The sequence below is a fragment of the Syngnathus floridae genome, chromosome 5, assembly GCF_059516105.1.
Source record: "Syngnathus floridae isolate MCC-2025c chromosome 5, RoL_Sflo_1.0, whole genome shotgun sequence".
Taxonomy (NCBI): domain Eukaryota; kingdom Metazoa; phylum Chordata; class Actinopteri; order Syngnathiformes; family Syngnathidae; genus Syngnathus; species Syngnathus floridae.
Window position 1 is genome coordinate 6,173,175 of NC_142417.1, and position 20,045 is coordinate 6,193,219.

General features: G+C 41.9%; 1 protein-coding gene across 3 annotated transcripts in view; it reads left to right on the top strand.

The window, feature by feature from the left end:
- The window catches only part of fbxl17 (F-box and leucine-rich repeat protein 17), a 178,010-nt gene that overhangs the window by 91,983 nt on the left and 65,982 nt on the right, over nt 1-20,045 (top strand). For all 3 annotated transcript variants that reach the window (XR_015858440.1, XM_088374927.1, XM_088374928.1), the window contains exon 9: nt 6,374-6,450. Coding sequence is in view for 2 of the 3 variants with exons in the window: in XM_088374927.1 (XP_088231053.1) it covers nt 6,374-6,450 (77 nt within the window). In the remaining variant the exon portion in view is untranslated. The remainder of the gene's footprint in view (nt 1-6,373; nt 6,451-20,045) is intronic.

The following is a 20,045-nucleotide window of genomic DNA, read 5'->3' on the forward strand; positions in this document are numbered from 1 at the left end:
CAGCTGTCCCTGCAAAGTCACGGGACTGAGGAGTTCTCCATTTTGTACCTTCTACCAGCTGATTACTTTAGGGCCTGGAGCAAGGTTGTGTTATTTACTCTTAATTAATTGAGGTGTTTTGTAATTAGTGCCGGTTGAAAATCATAAAATGACACTGTAAATCGTTTTTTAAAATGTAAGTGACATTGCGGTATTTGTAAAAAAACAAAACACACACACATATATATTCACATGATTCATTTTACAGTGAATCTGTAAATTTCTTATGATTTAGTGTTTTAGTATAAGAGTCCAGGTGGACCCTGGCTAGTGCTGCGTCTTTGCTGCCAAAAAGACCTTGCTCCGTCTTATATTGCTTTCATTGAAGGACGGGCCTGACAACCACAGTTTTAGTGACGTTGGAAGGATGCCTGGGGAAAAGTGAGTCATTTACAACATGTAACAAATCCACTGGCAAAGACAGCTAAAATTCATTTTAAGAACATTGTAGACAGAGAAATCTGGGGGTAATTTAAAATGCTACATTTTCAGAACTTTGTGAAAGGGACTGTCTGTATTAGGGAAGTTATCAATTCACCTTGTAAATAAGACAATATGGAACCTATATGGATTGTGAATTGTTACTCTTATACATCCGATTCCTGTATTATATGATGGAAAAGTCAAAAGGAAAATTCATTCTAAAGACATTTGATAGTGACATCAACTCGTTTTTTCCACGATGGTCCGGGCAGCTGTTGCATCGTACTTTTTTCTGAATTTCAACGATTGACCCTGTTGTGATTTTTCAAGTGCTTTGTTTTTGACAAAATAAGAACTATTTTTTCCTCTCTCCGCACACATTTCCCCCAATTCTGAATACAAAGACATTGTCAACATAAATGTTGTACAGAGGCCGATATGTACCGGAGTCAAATTCCTTGTTTGCAAAACTGTCATATGAAGTTGAGCAACCCCCTAACCCTAAGACCACCCCCCCCACCCCCCACCCCCCCTGTTATATTATTACTGTCATTCCCACAAGGCTGCCTCAAAGCTTCTTGAGCATGGACATCACGCAGGCCCGTGTGAGTTGGCACGGCAACAGGCTGTCTGTCCATTTGGGTCAGCTTCAAGTGGGTAACTGCCACTTAACCCCACTAAGTCTTTTTTTGATCAAGATAATCAGCCTCTTTTTCACTGACACTTGTTTTTGACACGATGTAGTCGTTCCCGAGAGTTAAGAGGTGAAGTTGAAGTCTTGTCGAATTAGCCAGCTTTTACACCCTCCTAAGGCTTAGCAAGTATTTTCGAGCCAAACTTACATGATAAGACTTGACTTTCCATTCTGTTACTAGCTCCGAAGGCTTGCAAAAATGCCCATTCAGCTTTTTTTCTTTTTTTTCCACGTTGAAAACCTCAGCGTTAACAGGAAAGCCGCAGTGACTGACATTTATAGTTGCCGTTATGACCCCTGTGGCACATTTTGGAGCTGACCAATGACAACCTGCTGGGCTGCCCTGCCATAATTCGCAAAATTGGTTTAAAACATGATGAACGGCTGCGGAACAAAATAGGAACGGGATTCTTTCTTATTTGTGTGGTGGGTACAGCGGGGCGGCCTGGGAAATCAGCCAGACCCTAATTGCTGCAGCAGACCCCCATTTAGACGATTGGAAGGCTCAAACAAATAGCGATAAAATATGTATCTTGCAACATTGGCTTCTGGATTTAATGATTAGTAATATTGTGACAATAATAAATAATTTACAGCGCTCTGTGATTGTGAGTGGAATAATGAGGTCCTGTTTTTTAAATCTATGAGATAGACGTCTGTGGGGGTGTTTTTGTATTTTTAACTTTGCAATTTATATGAAAGGCAAAACATAAAATAAAATGAGGTTTCATTGCAGCATTGGCAGGAAACATTAATTACGATACAGTTTTAATTGAAGCACATGAAAGCAACAAAGATTTTTCATAGTTTTGTAATGTAATGAACATTTTCTTATTGACTAATATCTGTACTGCCTTTATTTGAAGATTTCTGCTGTTTTCCTGTTTGAAAATTCTCCTCCTTGAACTGCCCCCTTTTGAGATATTAAATCTTTTTTTTTTTCACGTCCGTTTATTGGACTGCAATGAAAAAAAGTTTCTTTTGTCCAAAACCCCGAACGTGAGAGAAACTCTTGAGGAAGCAGAACCTTGCTTCCCTACGCTCGGTCTGGGATTTATAGCCGGTATAAAGAAAATTTACTACGAGAATCATTTTGCGAGAGCATTTTCCTAAGAAATGTAAAGCCTTGCTCTCGGCTGCTCCGCCCATCCATTTCATTAAGTCCAAAGACAGCCGCGGAAGTCTGAAGCCTCGTCCGTCACCTCCTCCTCCTTCTCTTGCTGCCGTTTTTATGTTTTCAACCTCTCGCTGGACCTTCAGTCGCTTTCCCTTTTCTGCATGTCATGCTTCTCTTCTCTTCAAAATTACCCGTTACAATTCCCTTGCTTCTTTTGTACATCCAGACGGCCGTGTAATTGTTGGCCCGTCGTGTGAAGGGCCCAATGAGACACGAGGCCTTGCGGTGGTGGGCGCCGTGCTTGTGTACCTTCCCCGATCGTCATTATGCTTTTATCCCTGAGCCGTTTTTGCGTTCTTGCTTAAGAGAAACGCTGCACTTGTTGTTTGCCTGCGTTCTTTGTGATGATTTCATAACCTGGCTCCATGCGCGTATCAACATAACCTTATCCTCAAAATACACTCTAACAACAAACTGGAAACACTGAAAATCTCCAAGGGCATTGGAATCGTTATGAAAACGGAAATCCAACCGAACCCGAGGGAAATATCCCAAGGAAATAAATTTCGACACGATGTTCGGTTGTAAATAGGGAATTAAAACAAAGAAAATGAGTTCTCCCAATCAGAATCAGACGTGGAGCTCATTCACATCCTAATTTTGCTTAGGTTTGTTAGCCACTTTGTGATTATAATAACTATCCCCAATCGCTACTAGATATATTTCCCTTGAACTACCTTACGCATTTGTACCTTCCAAATGCCTTTAAATTTCTACTTCAAGTAAAGTTGAAGTTATTTCTCATGTGGATGAATTTGACCGACAGATTCAGCAAGGCCACTTATCAAGGTGCACTTATCACATTCTAATAGATAAAATGTATAACTTCACAAGTGACAAAGTGCCTCCCAAGCCGATATTTTTCTGCGAACTAAACCGTGTTTAATTTCCGCTTGTGTGGAAATGTAGAGTAAGATCAAGTGACATTTATGGAGCCCCACAAGCCATTTGTGCCGACAGCGTGGTGACACTCGGTGACCCCCCCGGTGAGGCTCGCCACCTTGCTTCTGTCGCTTGCCGCCTGCACCAATTACTCGAACGTTCCTTAGGTTGTCATGGGAACTCTGATATTGCCGTTTTTGTCCGCAAAATGAGACCGAGGTGAAAATGAGCTGACAACATATGTCGTGTCAATGACATCTTTATTGTTTTATACACCACCAAAATTCTTGTTTTCCCAATTCACTTTTAATCCAAACTGCACCCAAACTGATAAAGTATCTGCGTTTTAGTATCACAGCATATTTAGTGATCCGATTGACGACATAGAATATCAGCACCTATACTAAGATTGGCGTCAGTATTGCTACATTGGTAATCCCAACCTTTGTCCATTATTGAAAGCCAGCGGATCACTAATTCATATCAGCTGACATCGGTGGGAATGGGTGGGCGAGCATTCGTTGCATGTCTCGGCTCTTTCATGTGGCTTGACCTGCCGACTCCTGACCGCCGCTTTCTCCTCAATTTATCCTTCCTCCATTTCATTCGTGCTCACTCTCACCTTTTTAATGCTATTTTTTTTCTCCTCTTCCTCTCCCGTTGCTCTCTTACTGTTGTTCCCTTTAGCCACCGAATGGAAATTCCAACTTGCGCTCTTTCCCGCTGTGCTGTCTTTCCATCTTCTCCGGCTCCCACTCCTCAGTCACTGATGTCTGATCTAATTGCTTTTGCAGTGACCCTCGGGACCCCGGGAGCACAGAGTAACAAGCTCCCACTGGATGCAACTGTGGCTCGGCCACCGTCGCTGCATTCCTAAATCTCTCCTTTCTTCTCATCCCTTTGTTGGCGGCCTCTCTCTGGCGCATTTATTCATTAGTAGCTCCAATGCAGCTGCCCCCGAGACACGCGGTTCGGTATTTCGGCTCAGCTGGCTCGATTGAATCTCGAACGTGGGCCTGTTATCGTACATTGGTGGGTCGGGCTTGTCAGGTATTTTTCTGCCTTTAAAGACCATGGCCATACAAAATCTTAAATTTAAAAAGACGATTTATACGGATGCTTAAATACAGTGTCGCCAGCCAATGTCTAAAAGCAGCAAAATAAGTTTTTTTTTTTTTTTAAACCAAATGTGAATAAATCAGTGACTGTACAAAAGAAAGCCTTTTTATTTTTAACCAAATGTGAATAAATCAGTGACTGTACAAAAGAAAGCCGTATCAGAAAAAAAAAGGGACAAACATAAACAGGACAAAATGGGAAGACAGAATAGAAAGCATGGCCTGATAACATTGAAAAGCCTCCCTGGACCTCGGCAACTGGAATGTAATAGAAAAAGGGAAATATAAAGATGCAGCCCAGTGAACTAAAGCAGATAGGCCAGTGCACATTTGAACAGCTTTGGCTTTGCTCTGAAAATAAGAATTTTAGAAATATGCTACACATTTGAACTTTACTCACACATCTGTCTCTCCCTGATTCCACAATGCAATATGTCACACATGGAAGGGCTGCGCTTACAAGCCCAGCCTTAAGAATCCCATCTTTCAAAAGGAAATGTTTCTTTATTAGATTCCCAGTTGATTTTAGTTCACTAGAAACTATTGTAAGCATGCACATTTTTGCTTGCCCTTTGGCAAGATGAAGATGAGTAGTCTTGGAACATACACGATGCATTTCCAGCTAAGCAAAGTTGTCAGTCAAAGCGTCCAACTTTTTTTTTTTACGTTATTGACTAATACATTACTGCATTACTATTCAGTTTAGTAAATATGACCAAAGTCACAATTTGTTACTGTAGCAATGATGATAATCAGCTGGCACAAAACAAACTGCCACTTAGCATTTATCATCAAGTCGCCATTATTTGCCTCTCGATTGCTGCAGTGAATGATTTTTGACAACACTTGAATACGTCTTTTTTTAATCACTGTTTTGCCTCACGTGTAAGTAGCCCAAAACGAAGAATTAGTAAATAATAAAATACAGGAGGACACTTGATTCTAAGATAAGGACACAACTACTTCATTAGCATTAGAGCATTAATGGACACACACGGGCTTGATTATTTCACAATTTGTTGACTCAAAATATCGCTTAAACAGTCCCTGTCAGACAAAATAAAGATCTCAAAAACAAACACACCAAGTCACAAGACAAAAAAAATAATAATTCAGGAGCAAATGAGAAACAAAGTGAGTGAAGTCCATCAATCTGGAAAAAATTATAAATCCATTTCCAAGGCTTTGGGAAACATGGCCATTATTCACAAATGAGAGAAAATTGGGAACAGGGGTGAAACTACCCAGGAGGGGGCAGCCAACCAAAATTACTCCAAGACTGCAACAACAACCCATCCAGAGGTCAAAGAAAAAAAAATAGATTGTCACCCAAAAGCATTGAATCATCTTTGAATAGACAAATACCTCGACTGTATTTTTCCCTTCTCACATGGAAAAGGCCTTTCTTTTTTGTCTTCTTGGGCGTCTATGTTAATTTGAATGTGTGAGCGGTGTGTTTTCCCTCTTCGGCTCATACATATTTATGAGAGAACACCAGCATAACGATCAAAACATTTTCTGCTGAAGGTTAATAGGTCAAACGTGTTGATCAAAATCCCGTTGTAGCACACACACTTCTCATTAGAGACATTTAAAGAGAATTGCTTGATACACACACTCTGATCTTCCCCTTGGCCCTCCCTAGTGTATACTTTCATTTTACCTTTACACAGACGCACACACACACACACACACACGCGCACACACACACTGCTCCTGTGGGCTCGCCAGTGTGCTGAATGCAGATCGCCCTCTTTGAAGTGAACAAGTATGTGTGTGTGCGTGCACGTGCATGCGTGCACTCACTTGCCGACACGTGCACGTCCAGTCCAGTTGTTCCATCGCATTGATTTAATCAGATCAGGTGTTAAATAATGAATGGCGGAATATGTATAGTGATGTGACCCCCAGATGTTCTTTTTAACCTCGACTGCCGAAGAATCCCATGCACCCTCACACCCCCTCTCCAAGCACATAACTGGGGGTAGCGGATGGCCTGGTTGCAGATGCTTTAAATATTCTTTTTGTGCTTTGCTTTAGGTGCGTGGAAATCATCGCCAAGGAGGGGAGGAGCCTGAAGGAGCTCTATCTGGTCTCCTGTAAAATCACAGACCACGGTAGGCTACTTTCCCTCGCCATCCCTTTGCTGCCGCCGGCCTCCGACATCATTATCGTAACCGTTATTACCCGCCGACACCGCGCGATCCGGGGTTCATTTTTACTTTTACAGCTTGGCCCACGTGAGGCTCGCAAACAGTAAAATTATGATTGAAAAGTTTTATGCAGGATGGTGTCGGATCTCCTCTGTGGTCCCCTCCTACTTGCTTCCCACTGCAGTTGCAGCATGAAACTTTTAAGTGCAGTTTTGGAAATCGGCATCGCTGAGGCACCTTTTTCATGAAGTACATTAGCAGTTTGGTATTGTGGGAACTGGAATCAATGCAAATTTGTTTGTCCTTGAACAATTTTTTTTTCGGGGGGTCATATTTATATCCCCCCCTCCTCCTTTCACTCAGCATTTTGCATTCCCATAGTAGCAAACAGCTAAATAAAGGGTCTAGTTTCTCAGATATGTAAAATTTGTTAATATCCCCACCGTTATTTCAGTGGCATAAATTAATTTCAAAATTTTATCATAATCATGTCTGGTTAGCATAGTGACGCTTGGCTTTGTTCATTCTAGTTTCCTTTCTAACTAAAACAAACACACAACTTTGCTGATATTTATAGACACAACTTTACTACTGTCTGGAACTGAAAATAGAAGAAAAATATGGAGTTGATGCGTATCTTTTGCAGCGATAACAGCTTCTACTTATCTGGGAAGACTTTGAACCAGATGTTGGAGTGCGTCCGTGGGAACGTGTATGTGGGAATTGTTGTCCATTCGTAAGCTCCTTCTGTGTCGCACTTTCTGTTTTAATTCAAACCATGACTAAACACATCCAGCATGACTTTATAGCGCTTGCTTTGTCATGACTGAGCAGTGAGGGGCCTTCCTGCGATACACGATAGCAAGGCGACACGGGGGGATGGTGTGCAGCAATAGTAGGAATATCATCTTCCGGGTGTTGCTTGTTGTGTCCTCCATGTAGCCACAGGGTGGCGACCCGTCTGATTACTCGACAACACGGTGACTCGCGTGAGTTACCGTGGCAATAATCACCTTGGCCTCCCTGAACCTGAACCTCCAACAGCGTGGGCGTGCGTCCTGTGTGGGTTGACGAATGACTCCCACATCCTTAAAGTACATTGAAGCTGCAGCAGCTTGCTCAGCCAGCCGCCCTTTTCCTTTTCGCTCTCCATCTCTAATCCTTTCGAACAAGATGAATTGGTGATATCTGATCTTCTTCCTTGGCTAATGACCCCTTTGGCCCTAGCAAGCGTGGCCTTGTTGTTTTTTTGCATGTCCATCCACAGTCGCAAAGCTTGCTGCTGTAGGCGCTGCGAAAATGATTGGTGGGTTTCCTGCTTCAGTCGCTGATAAATTGAATAACAGAAATGAGATTTTACATCTGCCAAGCTGCTCCCTGCTTGTTTGCTGCTCCCTACTTTTTTTTCCCCCAGCTCATCTCCTGTGCTAATTATTTTTATTAATGGCCTCTCTGAGTGCATTTGAGATGTCCGCAAGCTTCTTACATTTGCTTTGTAGCCTTTTCCAAGCGTCGACTTCCTGTGTCAGTTGATCGCAGGCTGGAGGGAAACGTGGAGACATTGTTAGATGACGCCAGCAGAAAGCTACGAAACATGTAATCTTAGCCCGGCTGCAGATGGTTCTTAGCGATTATTTTGCAAGGAATAAATGGAAAAGTCAAGACAGAGCCTTTTTGGGAGGTAATGATCTTGCTGAAAGCCCTATTAGTGGCATGAAAACAGCCTTCTTCCATGCTGGCTCCCATTCGTCAAAAACATGCAAACCAATTAGCATGAACGTGACTTTATGTTGCAATCTGGGCAGCCTTGTTAAACACGTGCATTCTAGGATTGACTTCTACTGAAATCCAACCTCTAATTTCTTTGTCGTTGTCAAAAAAAAAGAGTGCTACTCAAGTTTCCGCATGTGTTTTTGGGCTCATATTTTCTGGAATCATTTGAATACACACTCGACTCCCATCGGCAAGTTTTTCCTTCAGTCATGCATGTGGTCTTTTAGTTCTGAGCACTTTATCGTGATGATTTCCCGTTTCTCTCTGTGCCAGCTTTTACTTTGTAGAAAACAGTCAAGTGCGTGTGACAGACATATTTTCTCATCACTCCCTGGGGCAGTTATTATTGAGCCCTAATGAGAGCTGCCTAGCAACAAGTGACCATGCAATTGTGACATCACAGGAAAAATAATAATCAACTAGAATTTGCCTTTATTCTACTTTGAGTTAAAATGTTAGAAAGAGTTGCAGAACCAGACAATCATTTGGATACTAAGAAAAAATAAGCTTTTATTTGTAGGGTTCAAAACATTGGTCAACCTTTGTCTTTTGATTGTGTAATAATAATGTGTATATATAAATAGGTTATTGTATGCCTTTTAAGTTTTTATTTCTTCACTTATCTTGCCTATTGTTATTATTTTCCACACACACCTTAATTTGCATTTGAAATAAAAGCACCACATCATCAGTTCGAAAGCCGATCCTGATGAGGAAACCTGCTGGGCCGCTCTCTCTTTCAGCGCTAATCATACCTCAGCAAGTGAGACCCCGGCACAAGCCGAGACCCGCTGTGTCATCTGGAACCACTACAGTATTACACTCAATTGTTTGTATGACTAGCATTCATGCGCATCCACGTGTGTGCGCTATGTATTCGTCTCAGCGCACTCATCTTATCCACAGTTGCCCACCTGCTTTATGCGAGGGGGGGGTACAAAAAGAGCGACCTCGCCACCTCTGTTCTTTACATATGGTAATTCCTTTTCACCCGCATGGCTGCCGACAACCTCTTAGCTTGTCAGTCGCGGCCTCTCATGTACATCTGTGCGAATGCAAGATGGAGTGAAGCACCTGTGGGAGAAGCCATGAATGAGAGAAAAGAAACCTGCAAGGCTCTTGGAAAAGTGGGAATAATTACATTGCGCTCGCAGAGAGCTGTAACACAAAGTCCCTTATAAATCCTTTTTCATTTCTCGTATTGACACAGTGACGCGACCACCATCTGGAGACTTTCTAATTGTAGGATTGACCTTTCAATCTATAAGGTCTTGTATAAAAGTGAGTTACCATACATTATATTTGTCAAATTGCTATGTTTTGTATTTTTGATTGAACCTCTTAATAGTTACATGCCACCTCAAAAATGCCTGTCAAAATAAGGTTCGTTTCCAAAGCTGGTTCTCGGGTTTGTTTTCGATCGAGGTTCTGAACCTGCGGCGACGGACGTAACCCACATTTGTCCGTGAATTGGAAAACGGCGCCGTCTCGGACTAACCTGCCATCTTGGGCCGCATGACTACATCTTCTTAATTGCTGTGTCAACTAGATTTTTGCACGCTGGTTATGACCGCAAATCCACATATGTTGCTTCTGTCAGAAATCAGGGCTCCTTGTAATTACCACCTGTCTGTGACAAACCCAAAATGGGTCCGCAACCCCCTTGTGTGAGTTGAGAATGCCCTTCCCAGTTTTTACTGTAAAGCATTTTGATATATTCACTTGCATCTCTCCAATATGCAGTCTAAGAACCAAATTACCACTTCAGATGAAATTTACAGTGGATCTGTTTTGTTTTTTTGTATTGATGATCACGCTTTGTCTCCCTCTCCGTCTTTCATCACGCGCTTTCATCAGAGGCGGTTTCTTCTAAATGGCCCGAACAATGATAGATGACATTCTTAGCCACGCCTCTTTGGTCAGGAAAGCTCAAGAATGAAATATTGCTCTGTATGCATGTGTCATACAGTATGTGTGTTACTTATTATGGCTCGAGGCTAAGCTAATGTATTGTTTGATTGATTGAACGACACAAAAAGTCAATACCTGGGTATTTTCGTGTTTTGTCTTCCTTGCTTGGATGGCCTGAGAAGTTGATGAGAAAACAAAAGCGCTGATTTACTGCCATGCTTTAATTTAAATACATTGTTAATGTAAATGTAGCATTTTAGATTCAATGTTTTCTGCAGGTATTTTTTTGTTTTTGTTTGGCATGCGGTTATCATCGAGTATGTGAGGACGCGTAATGAAAATGCTGATTTAAGGACGTGATGCTTACAGTATTTCCTCAACGGTGTGCTTAAAACACTGCGGCCGTCTCTCTGAGCTTTTACGTCCTGTCAAGTTTCACCGTTGTTTTCCTTCTGTCTCATTTGTTTACAATGCAGTTGTTCGCCGGCGTGCAATGAAAGTGCCGTGAAACATCTTGCGATGTAAACTCGGATAGCATAATGGCTTGTTTGCCCTGCTTTCGTGCGGGCTTTCAGTTGGTAAATAATGTAACTCTCAAAAGCAGTCGATTAAAATGTGGGCGAGCGGCGCCGCAGATTTATGCTGTCTTCTAAGGGGAGCGGGTCAATAGACAATCTGTGTCTGTATCACTGCTGCAGGGGTGGTTGCGTGTGTAATTGCGTGTGTTCTGGATTTAAAAAAAAAAAAAAGAACTTTCTTGGCTTCTCACTAATGTTTTGGTGGCTCCATCAATTTTAATGACCTTTAGTATCTATAGAGACGGACTGGAATTTTTTTTTTGTATAGCTTATATGCAGGAAATAATTTATGCATAATTTAAGATGCTCGAGACTTTGACATAGATTTTTTTTTATAATCTTGGATATAAAAAAAAAGTTTGCCTTTGGCTTAAGTTTCTGCAACTCTATTGGAAAACCGAATGACCATTAATCAGAACCTCCTGTTTGTCCAAATGCAAAGTTTATTAAGGCATCGAGTGGCTGACCCGTGAGGATGCCGGTGCTCGGGAACCCTAGAAAGCTGGAGTTTGAATAACCGCAAGGTAAAAAACATTTAGCGACATGACCCCTGCTCAAGGGTATAATAAGTCCGCTTCCATAGGCTGGGTTTATATATTTCCCATTTCCTTACATCAATGTGCAGCTATTTGCGCATGGGCGAGCGGTGCGAAGAGATGGAAATTGAATTAGTTTCCATATATTGTCCTCCTCGCTTCTCACTCCACCTTAAGCTTTCGCAGCTATATCTGTTTGCCTCATGGAGGGGAGGGAGGGGGATGACGATGGGCCGTGTGGGTTCCAGGCTTGCCAAAGCTGTTACCATTTTACCGTTTAGCACTGTTCCGTTCAATCCTACGCATGAGTGTCTCCATGCATGTGATGTAAACAATGGCCGTAATGTTTGTGGCAGTGAAGGGCCTTCCTAACCATGGGCCCCCACGTGCGTTGGCCAGGGCTTGCATGATATAGCAGCTCAATTTGTTCTCCCCACGCTGTCTTCTGGCTCACTCACTCACTTCCTGTCAGCTCCTAATAATGCTGAGCTGTAAAAATCTGCCCGTGGGACTCAATAACACAAAGTGTCCCTGTTATTGTTTCTCATAAGGTTTTTTATTTTTTTGCTTTTGTTAGGGAAGTGAAGTAGAGGTTGTGTTTTTGTTAGTGGTTTTTTTTTTGGTCCCCATCCCCTGATTAGCTCCTGCGACCTCGCATGCTCGCTTCGCCTCCAGGCAGGTGTAAAAGTGTCGTAATGACGTTGCGGTTTTGTCGTCTTTCTGTGGTGATCTCCTTTTTGTTTCCTAGCGTCTTCTTACCTCGCCATCTCACTCTCTCGTCTCTCGCCTCCTCCTTTCTCGCAGGTGCGAATGGAGCTGTCCTCCAGGTTACGAGAGCGTTGATGTGTGTTGGTGGCCACATTTAGGAGTGTTTAATAGTTAAAGCACCCCGTTGCCTGTTCTATATTTACCTCTGATAATGTTTTACTGAATCCTTTGGAGAGAAAGTTACTTTTTTGTCTGTCTGCCATCATATGACGCACTAGTTGCAAAGTTTGTCCACTGTTACCTGAAAGAATCCCAGCCCAAGTATATATAGCTTACCGTATTTTCCGCACTATAAAGCGCACCGTATTATGAGGCGCACCTTCAATGAATGGCCCATTTTAAAACTTTGTCCATATATAAGGCGCACCGGATTGATTATAAGGCTTTTGAGAAAATTGGAGGTTTTTAGGTGCTCCTTATAGTGCGGAAAATACGGTACTATATCAAAGTAAACTATTAGATTATCAGTTTACTGTCCTAAATATGTTACTTTAAAGTTGTTTGGTTTTTATGTTAAAGCCCAGCCTACAAACTTAGCAGAAGGTCACCCTCGGCTTGATTTTTCTGCATGTGTAGAAATTTGTGAGATAATACTGTTGCTAATCCCTCACAAGGTCAACACTTGTATTGGGTGATTATCCCCCACTGTTTATTCATAATTCCCGCTGATGCCATTTCCTCCTGCTGCCTCTGACCATTGACCTGTCATTTACCGTCGATTGTTGCCTTGTTTTGGGTCCACCTTGGAGGCCGCTGTCCACGCCAGCATCCTCCTCTTTATCTCAGTGGGATTGTCCCTGCTTACAGAAAGCTTATTGAGGGATTTAAATGCAAAGCGTATATCTACTTAAAGGCCATTTTTTGCCTGTTGTGCTCTAATCTCATCTTTCATCATCTCTCCTTGCGCTCCTGTCATCACCTTGTGGAAAGTCGCTTTTTGACTCTCTCCTACCCACATTGTGTACAGCTTCCCGCTGTTCGTATGACAGCGGAGCTTTAAATCATTCAGGTGACTTGGCAGTGGCAATAATGTGCAGCACATCAGCGCTGTTTGAATATCTTAGCGCGTGACTCTTAAACGCGTTGCCGTTGTAGCAGCAGCAGCTCTGGCAAATAGCCTCAGAGTCAAACAGCGAGCCGCTCATCATTTGATCAAGCGCATTCACGGAGGCCGCCCCCCCCGACATGTGTTTGTCTATGTACACGATTGTATGATAAAAGGCTTTTGGAAATTGCTCCTCTTTAAACATAACGCGCAGCGGGGGGTCGTACTCGTGATTTAGTGAAAGACTACGTGTACTTGACTGGCAGCAAGGTTGTCGCTTCCACCTTGAAGCTGAAATCATTCTTCCGCCAAATTTTTTTTTTTTTTTCCGCAGCAGTGACCTTGTTAGTTTGAGATTCACGTGGCCATTTAAATTTTATAACTCGATATTTTTGAGACTCATTTGCCAACTCATATCAAATCAGTTCTTATTTTGGCAGTCATTTTAGTTCTCACCTTTTGTGTGGAAAATGCATATTATATTTATTTCATGAAAACAAATGAAACAGAAGGAAAGGTTTGAGTCTTGTTTTAGTTTTTTGACTAATACACAGCATCTCAAATGTCAAGTTCAACACATAATTTTGACACTATACTATATTATTTATAAAATAAAATAGGTTTTATTATCAAACAAACCAAACAAAAACGTGTTCGTGGCTTGCACCTACCCTGAACTTAAGTTGTTGTTTTTTTTTCTTGCTGAGCAATCGCCAAAATTATCCCACTACATTAAGTTTGCAACGTGATAAATCCTGTTGAGGCAAATTTAATTAATATTGTTCCTGAAAATAAATTAAGTGGTCTAAAAGGACTGTGGGGCTTCAGTGCTTGTTGACTGCTCCTTAATTACTGTACTGTAAGTGTTCAATTTACTAGTTAGCTATAGTAAGATGTTTTTAATTCCTCTCTGACATTCAAATTCATTTTGATTTAATATACTAAATAATTTGTAAAGGTCAGTACTATTGATTCCTCAAGGATATTTTCCAAATGATGTCATTTCATTAAATCTCCCTGTTAAAAGGTTTTACTTCACTCCTCTTGTCTCACTTGTCCCGCCATCTTGCTGGAGGTACTCGCCTGGTTTCACCTTTACATATTCTAATCTTTCTCGGCACTCTCCTGCTGTCCTCCCTCCTTGTGTTATCAGTGTGTCCTGTAAAGCTTCATTTACAGAGCAGCCCTAATCAGATGTGTACCAGTGGAGGGCAGTTTGTGAGAGCAGCATGCAGCCTGATAGATAGGACGGCTTATCAGAAGGGGTGCGCGTCTTAAGCTCTCAATTATATGCCTGACGCCCAAACGCACGGCGGAGGCGCATGCATGCATGGTTTCGTGCACTTTCTGTGGCTTATGAAGAAGGTTTCTGTTATTCTTGTCAATGTGTATCTGTCTTTCGCAACTCAATCAAGCTTGACCCCCAGTGTTTTTAATTCGAGACCTAACCCTAAGCCTGACTAATGTACAATTTAAGCTTTCCTTTAGTTCTAATGCAGCGTATGTGATTCTGCCCTCGCCGAGAGTGCTCTGATCTGTCGAATGACACCTTAAGGACACAAAAAGAATGAGATGACAATAAATACACATTTTGTTTTTAAAACATCGTTAATGCTAAAGTCAATATAAAATCCCATTGACGTTAACAGGAAATTAACATTGATTTGGGGAGTGATATTCTTTAAAATAACAAATAATTACGCTTTTTATTCAGATAGTTATTCATCTAAAGAATTTCACGTAAGACTCCATGAATAGCTGAATAAACGTCAGTGACAGCTGTTTAAATTTTTTCTCCTGTCAATACAACACGATGATCATGTAAGATTTGCAAAACCTAAATATACTATATATGTTTTTAACCAAACGTGAACTATTGTATATTGCTAAACCTAGCAAAACAACAATAGGTTCAGCCTTATCATAGCTACAGCTGTCATACCATAACAAGAAACCTCAGCAAAATCAGTCCGACTTGTAAATATGTGCAAGCGCTGGCGGGGCAGTACAACTGACAAGGCTGAGATGTGTGTTTTAAATGAATTTCCACGTTCTAAGATGTTGACAAGCTTAAGGTGCTTTGATTGTTCCGCTGGAAAGGTTCCAGAAGGTCAAACTGTTCAACCAAATTAAAGTGTCTGTTACAACGACCCCATCAAATTATTCATCTTTTGATGCTTTATCATACAAAGAAAATACTCAACCTTGGCAGAAGTTGCCATCAACTAATCCTTGTAATAGTATTTAATTAATTTGTCTCTGATTGGAATTTTATAACGTTTCGGGGTATTTGAATGTTTTAGCTAATAACCCAGACGTTGCCTGAGGATGTGTTTAAAGTACTGGATCAGAGGCAGTGGGAATTGTCCTTGAGCACTTTGAGAATGCGCTTGTGGATAGTTAATTGAGATGATCCAGTACTGTAAAGCACAACAAATGTCCTGAATATGCAGTCCATTAACATTTCACCTCCTATATTGAATCATCTGCAGGTGTCTGCTAGAATGCAAAAAGAAGGGAGCTTTCTATTCTATTCTCCTTATAAGGCCATTTAGAATTTGTAGAAGCGAGATGCAAGGTTTAAATCAAATGAAGCATGAATAGGTGAGCTCGGGTAGCAAAAACAACGAGTTGCGACACTGTTCACAGATGATTCAAATTTTGAATTTCAGCCAAACGGCTGCTGACTGTCGGCCGCAAATGAAAAGTTTTCGCAGACGCCAGTGCACTACGTTACAGTTCGGCCATGGAGTGCCGTGTATGAGGAACACAGCTTGACCTTGCTTTTCTGCACTGCCGTTACTGAAGTCTCCAGTGCTGACAGCCATATGATATTTCTTACCACTTAAAATACGGCTACGTCTTGACCTGTAAAATCTGACCGTCCCTTTAAATCATTTTACTGCCCATAAGAAAGCTTCTTACAACCGGGGGAAGGTTGTGTCTCAAAACCTCAAGGGGATGTGACCAGTCCTTGCTTAAGTAATCATCAGCATCATCATTACCAATATTTTCTGACCTTTATGAAATGATGAAATACCATTATGAAATAGGGGATGTGAGACTTTTTCAGTTTGTGTAACTTGTACCTTATCTGAGTGAAACTAATTGTGCATAGCTGTTGGGTTCATCTGTTAACTCCGTTTCCCATAGTGTGAAACCAAGCCTTGTGCCTTTTAGGTCCAAGGGAAAAAAAAACTGTCAACACATCAGATTTGATCTAAACCGACTGGCCGAAATGTATTCGCAGAAATCAATATCAATATGATCTTTGTGCTCACGTGCCACGTGTGTCATTTTGTGTTTGCATTTTGAAAATAATGTCAGGCTGCTTTGCTAAAAAGGTTGTGTTGGGTTTAGTTAACCTTCCCAGTAATCTGCCGAAAAGCAGCCTCTATTACACAAAGGCTTGCTTTCAGAGCCCCCGCTTTGGCAGGAAAGCGGCTATTATAAGGTCAATGTTACCTTTATTATTTCTTATTAGTGGACGTGAGACCTCATGGGAGTTTTTACATAAATACACAGTGAAATGGCAATTGGCATCCTGCCTCACGCCAAGGAGACACACCCCGGGGAGCTCGGCTCGACATTGACTCTGTGTTTTTGTGTTTATTGTTTGGACATAAGCGTAGACAAAGTCAAAAGCCAGACACGCTTCCACCTCCGACATCGGATTTCTGGCGCTCGATTTCTCATCTGTGACTGCATGTGTGCATTTTTCTTGTCGCAAAAGGACCGTGTTTGTGAGACAAGAGGGCCCCGGGATTGATTCGAGTGCCTCTCCATTCTCTACGACTGCGTTGCGCCGTGGGTCGTCCACAAAGGGGCCTCCGCCATAATGCGGATCCTGTGCGGCATTTTGTAAACACCTCCTCCTGTCTTCTGAGCACAATAAAAGATGCCTAAGTGGCCTTGGCTCCCGGCGAGCAATCAATGCCGACATAACCTGCATATGCACAAATATACAATCACTCCCCGGCTTTCAAAGTCCTCATCCCTGCGATCGGGCATAAAGAGTTGGAATAGAGTGCCGCCGGCTTTATTGTGTATTGAAGAGAACGTGTGCGAAGTGGCTTATGGTTTTCTTCTTTATTGTTGTTGTAAACTGTAATGGACTTTTCAGCATCTTCTTTATTTGAGCTGCTACTCAACCAATTATTTAAACGGAAAAAAATAAAGGGGCCGCGGCAGAAACAACTTTTATTGTAAATCCCAGCAGATTCCACTGTTCCGGTACACACATCAATAAAGTGAAATGAATGGAAATTGATGCAGGAATATGAAATCCTCAGTAGCATATGGCGTTTACATTGACAGTCCAAGCATGAAATAGGGCTTATTCTCTTTCAAACGCACCTATCTTGGCCTCATCCGGTCGTGCTTAACACTCTCTTACTACTTACTATGCGCAGACCATAGTCCATCGCTAAGTGCAAGTGAAAAAAGCTATTAAGTCGCTGGAAGGGAGGCGTGTGTGCGTGCGTGTGCGTGCGTGCATACGCATTTGTCCGTGTGTGTTTATGAGAGGGAGACTGACAGGATGACAGATTGCTGCTCATTCCGAAACATGACATTCTAATCGGTGTGAATGTTAATTAAGAGACTCTATTGAAATGTTTCTGGTGGCTACAGAAATTGAAGGCTTAGTGAAATGAAGGCATGCTATAGGCAGGGAGAGAGAGAGAGTGTGTGCGTGTGTCTTGAGTGGATATCAAAAGTCTACACACCCATGTTCAAATGGCAGGTTTTCCTTATATGAGACCAACATAGATGTTTTCAAAATTTGTTCCACCATTGTGAGCGACAAGTCGTAATGACAAATAATGCATTATAGTAATAAAATAAACGATTGATGTAATGTGGTTGCACAAGCGTGAGTGTTTGTGTTCTAACTGGGGCTGGCTGTGTTCAGAATGAATAATTCACGTTCACATTTAAATGACTGTAAATAGGAGTCAGCACGTACATTTAAAATGCCTTTGATTAACCCCACATAAACTTCAGCGTCTTTTTAAAAGGCTTCAACAATTCAATAGCTGCTCCGGATCATTAGATTTTTTTTTTGGTCAATGCATTGCTCCCATTAGATGATTGTTACTCCACTGATTCGGACCTTAATGGAAGCCACTTCTCAAAAGGAATTATGAACTGAATTTCTTATTTGCACAACTGCTGAGGTTTAAGACTTAAGATTGTTGTCTTAACTTCACAGTCCACTTTAACTTCACCTGAGTTGGAGTTTGGAGGTGGGGTCCTGTACCTAAAGTTGTTTTTTTGAATGACAGTCCCGCTAGTTAAAAACCATAGAGTATAAAACGATTTAATTTCATGGATTGTTTAGCCCAGAAGTGTTTGAGAGGCCCTGTGTAAAAAAACAAAACCAACAACACCTTTTGCATTCTGCTGTCGTTTCCCACGTGCCAAGAAACTGTTCTGATGTGGTGTTTGAAAAGAGATTGCTTTTTTATCCACCCTTTACCGAAGCTTTCAATACAAGGAATAAAGTGCCAGCATGCAGTGATCGCTGGAGTTGCTGCTGGTTCTTGACATTCTTTCAAATGAACCGTTAAAGCTGTTTAGCCATGTAGCGTACTTCAGAGAAATAGCCTCAAAGTGCTGTAGCGACGGCCAAAAATACTGAAAAAGGGTTTTTGTCATTTTTTTGTGGAAAACCTCGCCTTAAATTGCGAACAGCTTCAATATAAAGTGCTACATTTTCCTTGCATTTATTACACGAGTGCCAATTACTGCAGTGTTAGGAATTGAGCGAACTGAATTTCACTGGCTTTCATAGTTTGCTTTCAATGCAAACATGTTTTTTCTGCTAATGGATAAGTTGCCAATCCTATTTTAGCTCACCAACCGGCGGGGTTCCAAAAATCAACAATGAGAAACCATGGAATAAGTGATAATTACAAATCCACTTGCTCATCAGCCTTTTCAAATGTAATGAATATTGTTACAAAAGACCCCATGAAACACCCCCCATTGCTTTTAGAGGTCACACTCTTTTATCAATTGCATTAATAGGTATCCCAATAGATAATTCTCATTCCATCTCCCCAAGGGCCCTCCCATGGACAGACCCTCAGCCCGGTTGTGTATCGGCAGCCGGGTAGAGGAAGGACATGAAGAATGGTGACTGACAGACCAGGGACGGGGTGACAAACAAGCTCCATCCTCAGCGCTAGCTATTGATTTCAGCTCAGAGGCCTCCGCTTGAAATGGCAGCAGTCAGGGTCAGTCAGCAGCCCACACCGGAGCTAGTGGGGCCGTTAGCCTGGAAAGGGAGACGGGGGAGCAGACAATTTTATCATCACGGTCAGCTGCAGAGTTGAGACGCCGGTGCACTGCGCTTTTGCGATAACCGGGCCCATATTAAGCAGTAAGCGGTGCAAAGTGTTCTGTTCCGTACACAATAGAAATTGATTGTACTGTAGATGGACTTGTAGAATAACTGGTTGCATTGCGTACAGCCCAGTGCATGGAAGGATGAGAAATTTTAGATGCCAATCACTTTATCCTGTAGTGTTTGCCAAAGGCTGGTGGTCGCTAGCTATAGCTTTAAAACCACAGGTGCTCTCTGACTTGTCTTTTTCCAGGTGCACCATTGGGCTTGATATTCTCCATAGTCGTACCTTGACTTATGAGTTCCTCAATTTATGAGCCGTCATTTTTTTTTTTTCCTTTGTTTTACTACAAGTGAGCTTCAGATCAATCGCAGCTCGAGTAAAAAATGGAAACTGGAGCAATAAATATGATGCGGTTGCCTGAAAGGTGGGCAAGGAGAGGCTCAGTTATACCTGAACGAGAGAAAAATTTAAACACGTGCAAAATGAGAAGACTCAAGGAGTTGCTTTTAGCCAGAAGTCAAGCCCAAATCATCCAATCAGCTCACCTCCAGCTTGTGATGTTACTTGGCCACGCCTCTTAAAGACACATCCAATC